The 4545-nt window shown below is 38.6% G+C and overlaps 1 protein-coding gene across 1 annotated transcript in view; it reads right to left on the bottom strand.

The window, feature by feature from the left end:
- Positions 1–742, bottom strand: part of DUSP26 (dual specificity phosphatase 26 (putative)) — a 20061-nt gene extending 19319 nt beyond the window's left edge. Inside the window, exon 1 of the mRNA XM_011960723.1 lies at positions 720–742. Coding sequence (XP_011816113.1) covers positions 720–725 — 6 coding nt within the window. The 5' untranslated portion in view covers positions 726–742. The remainder of the gene's footprint in view (positions 1–719) is intronic.
- Between the last annotated feature and the right edge of the window lie 3803 nt (positions 743–4545).

The raw sequence follows: 4545 nt of genomic DNA, 5'->3' as shown, positions 1-4545 counted from the left end.
TTTCAGATTTTATAGAGGCATGGTCTCACTTTGTTGCCTGTGCTGGCCTCAAACTCCTAGACTCAAGCTATCCTCCTGTCCTGGCCTCCCAAAGTATTTGGATTACAGGCATAAGCCACCATGTTCAGCTATCTATTTTTTCTTATATAACTGTATCATAATTTTGTTACATAAATATTCAGTGTTTAGAGTATTAAAAACTATACAATTGTGGTTGGGCATGGTGGCTCACTCCTGTAATCCCGAGGGAGGCTGAGGCAGGTGGATCACAAGGTCAGGAGATCGAGACCATCCTGGCTAACATGGTGAAACTCCGTCTCTACTAAAAATACAAAAAAATTAGCTGGGCATGGTAGCAGAGAATGGTGTGAACCTGGGAGGCAGAGCTTGCAGTGAGCCGAGATCGAACCACTGCACTCCAGCCTGGGTGACAAAGCGAGACACCGTCTCAAAAACAAACAAACGAACAAACAAACAAAAAACAATTGTTATTCACAGTTGAATCATGTCATATGCCATGATTTCTTCTCTTGCATAATGTTCTGTCTTCCCATCAGTAAATAATTATTTTTTGTTTGTTTGCTTAATTTTCAATGAATGTCTCAGTAATTCAGTCCCCATATTCTTTCCCAATTGCTTAAATGTTTTCTTGGTAAATATAGTTGTTTTCTTAATATCATTTTTTTACAGTAAGTCCTTTCTGGAGCCTTGTGACTTACCCTCATCTGGACTGGTTGCAGTCTACACTAGTATAAAGCTTGGTCACCCTGAAGATTAGAATCTTTTACTCTCATGCTGGGAATTCTTTTTGCCTCTGAATGTCCTGTTTCCTGGGCCTTCTCTGGTTTTTAGTTTTAAGATTTTATTTATTTATCTTTTGGAGTATCCTGCTTTAGAATAACATTATGCTCAAATATGCCTAGTATCCCCCTAATCAAGAGATCCTTTGTTTTACTTTTTCAGAGAATAAACCTACAATCTTATGCTGGGGTAGGGCAGGACCAGTTGCCTGACTGGGCAGTGATTAGATATCTGGGGGTTTAATTTAAACAGATTTGCAGATAAGTCTGGGCTTTTAGTCTATCCTTATATGTGCTTCCAGAGGTAACAGTGTTGCCAATTCCTGAGCCTTTTGGATATTTCTGTAGTGTAAATCACATTGATTGTCAATATTCCCCAAGTGACTTTCTTTTTGCTTTTCAGCCTCCAAAATTTTGTTGCTATTAAAAGATTTTTCTGTTCTTTTCATTCTCATGGAATATATATATGCACATATATTTATATATAGATACATATATATGGATAAATATATGTATATATAGATATTTATCTCTCTCTATATAAAATCTACTGTCATTTTTATGAGGTTTCAGGAAGAAACAGAATTAAATGCTTGCTTTTAATATGCTATCTTTAACTAGGAGAGCCAGCTGGTTTTTGAAAACACACAAAAAATGATGGCTATTCTAACTTTTTTCCCACTCAGTATTTATTTAGATTTATCTGCATTTTTAAACAATTCTTTGGCATTTTTATATATATCTTCATACTGTTCATTCCTTGTAGGTTTATTTTTTCTTATTTAATAGTTCTTTCTGTAAAGGACTATTGTTAGTAAATTCTTAAGTGCTTGAATATCTATAAATTTTAATTTTTTTCTGACTTGTGAATGATATTTTGCTGGTGTTTGGAAATTTAGGCTCCCAATTATGTTTTTCAGCACATCAAAGTTGTTACCTCATTGTCTTCCAGCATTTAGTTTTGCTGATGAGAAATCTTTTCTTCTGGGGTTCTTACCACTTCTTTGTTGTAATCTGCCTTCCCTTTATGTTGGCTGTAGAATTTTCTCATTGTCCTTGTAGAACGCTGGCTTCCCAAATATCATCAGGATAACCTTTTAATATCACAAAGCTGAGTTTATTGTTTATCACAGTAAGTGAGAATGCTAACTTTGCAGAGAGCAACTCTGAGAAGGAATTGCAAGATCTGATTTATTGATATTTTGAAGTTTGGTTTGAGGTGGGTCTTTCAACGCATGGACTTCATTAGAATTGAGTAATTATCATCATACAATAGTTTAGAATGTGTAGAAACAGCAAGGTAAGAATTTTGAGAAGAGGAGCTCAAAGAGTCTTAGAATGTAAACTGTATATTGATGCTTTTTGGAGTTGCTGGATCTTTTGATAAGTTTTTACAGTGAACGAGAAAGTTATTTGCAACGTTACCTTCTTGGACAAGTCTCTTGGGGTAGCAAAGTTATACAAATGAAGACAATGGAATGGTAAAGTCCTGTTAAAGCAGACAGCAAACTTTGTAGGGGTAGACAGTTTTGTTTTTTATTTTTCTCCTTTTTACTATTTTTCATTCTGAGCTGAAGGATAGTCGGTATTTGGGGTGTGATCAATCCAGTTCCTTGCTGATTTGAGGCATCACAATTATGTATTAAGTTTCTGGGAATGACTGATTCAATCTCCAATATTCTAAAGGTACATATTTCAACCTTCATTAATATGAAGTTTTCCTGCTGTTTTTTTGGATGATTATTTGTTGACTTACTAGTTGGGACAGCTATTGCACCTCAGCATTTAAGACTCTAGAGATCACCATCTGAACATTGCAACACAGACAAATGTACTACACAAAGGATCATGTTCAGAGTTTGCCTTCTACTTCTCATCCAGGAGCGAAGTGTGCCCAAAGTAAATCAAGACCACAGATGACATCCCTAGTCTGAGGATTCCACAAAATCAAATTTGGTGTTATTAGCCAAATTACCTAAGTTTTCTGAAAATATTGACTATTACAGGAGAGATTCCAGAGGTCTGCAGGGCGGTAAGTATCGGGGGAACCCACCCGCAATATTTCAACGTAGGTTCTTTCTATTTTCCCTAAGTGTCGGCCAGTCTGAGAAATAAAGAGAAAGAGTACAAAGAGAAGAATTTTACAGCTGGGCCGCCAGGGGTGACATCACATATCAGTAGTTCCGTGATGCCCACCAGAGCCACAAAACTGGCAGGTTTTTATTAAGGACTTCAAAAGGGGAGGGGGTGTATGAACAGGGAGTAGGTCACAAAGATCACATGCTTCACAGGGCAAAAAGGAGAACAAAGAGCACAAGGCAAAGGGTAAAATCAAAAATTCCTGATAAGAGTCTATGTTCAGCTGTGCACGTATTGTCTTCATAAACATCTTAAACAACAGAAAACAGGGTTCGAGAGCAGAGAACTGGTCTGACCTCAAATTCACCAGGGTGGGGTATTTTCCCCACCCTAATAAGCCTGAGGGTACTGCAGGAGACTAGGGAGTATTTTAGACCTTTTCTCAACCGCATAAGACAGACACTCCCAGAGTGGCTGTTTATAGACCTTCCCCCAGGAATGCAATTCTTTTCCTAGGGTCTTAATATTCCTTGCTAGGAAAATAATTTAGTGATATCTCTCTTATTTGCACATCCATTTATAGGCTCTCTGCAAGAAGAAAAATATGGCTCTTTTTGCCCGACCCTGAAGGCAGTCAGACATTATGGTTGTCTTCCCTTGTTCCCTAAAATCGCTGTTATTCTGTTCTTTTTCGAGGTGCACTGATTTCATATTGTTCAAATACACGTTTTACAATCCATTTGTACAGTTAGATACAATTATCACAGTGGTCCTGAGGTGACATACATCCTCAGCTTACAAAGATAACAGGATTAAGAGATTAAAGTAAGACAAGCGTAAGAAATTATAACAGTATTACTAGGGAAGTGATAAATGTCCATGAAATCTTCACAATTTATGTTCCTCTGCCATGGCTCCAGCTGGTACCTCCGTTTGGGGGTCCCTGATTTCCTGCAACAGGTAAGTACAACATTCTTCCCCTAAAAGAATAGCTATTTCTTATGAGAGGTCAATGTTAAATCTGAATCATCTTCATTTTGCACCCCTGCCTGTTCAATTTCTCTCTTTTTTTCTTCTTGAGGCAGAGTCTCACCGTGTCACCCAGGATCGGCTCACTGCAACCTCCACCTCCCAGGTTCAAGCAATTCTTCTGCCTCTGCCTTTTGAGTAGCTGGGATTACAGGCATGAGCCACCATGCCCAGTTACTTTTTGTATTTTTAGTAGAGTCGGGGTTTCACCATGTTTACCAGGCTGGTCTTGAACTCCTGACCACAGGTGATCTACCAACCTTGGCCTCCCAAAGTGCTGGGTTTACAGGTGTGAGCCACCATGCCTGACCTCCAATTTCATGAACTTCTCAGGTGAGTACTCCCATAGCCTTGATGGCATTGTCTAACTTCCCTGTCACGCTCTAGGATTCACCTTACTTTTCAGGACTATTGTGATGCATGAAGTGAAGAGGTTTGGAGAAGAAAGAAGACAATCCAGAATTCTCCTTAAGTAGGTAGGATTTAGGTTTAAAAATAAAGTCAATATGGATGGACTCAGTGGCTCATGCCTGCAATCCCAGCACTTTGGGAGGCTGAGGTGGGCAGATCACGAGGTCAGGAGTTCGAGGACAGACTGACCAACATGGTGAAACCCCGTCTCTACTAAAAATATAAA

This window comes from Colobus angolensis, unplaced genomic scaffold (genome assembly GCF_000951035.1).
Source record: "Colobus angolensis palliatus isolate OR3802 unplaced genomic scaffold, Cang.pa_1.0 Scaffold52, whole genome shotgun sequence".
NCBI lineage: Eukaryota > Metazoa > Chordata > Mammalia > Primates > Cercopithecidae > Colobus > Colobus angolensis.
The sequence above is the reverse complement of the archived record's forward strand: the minus strand, read 5'-3'. Positions and strand labels throughout refer to the sequence as shown.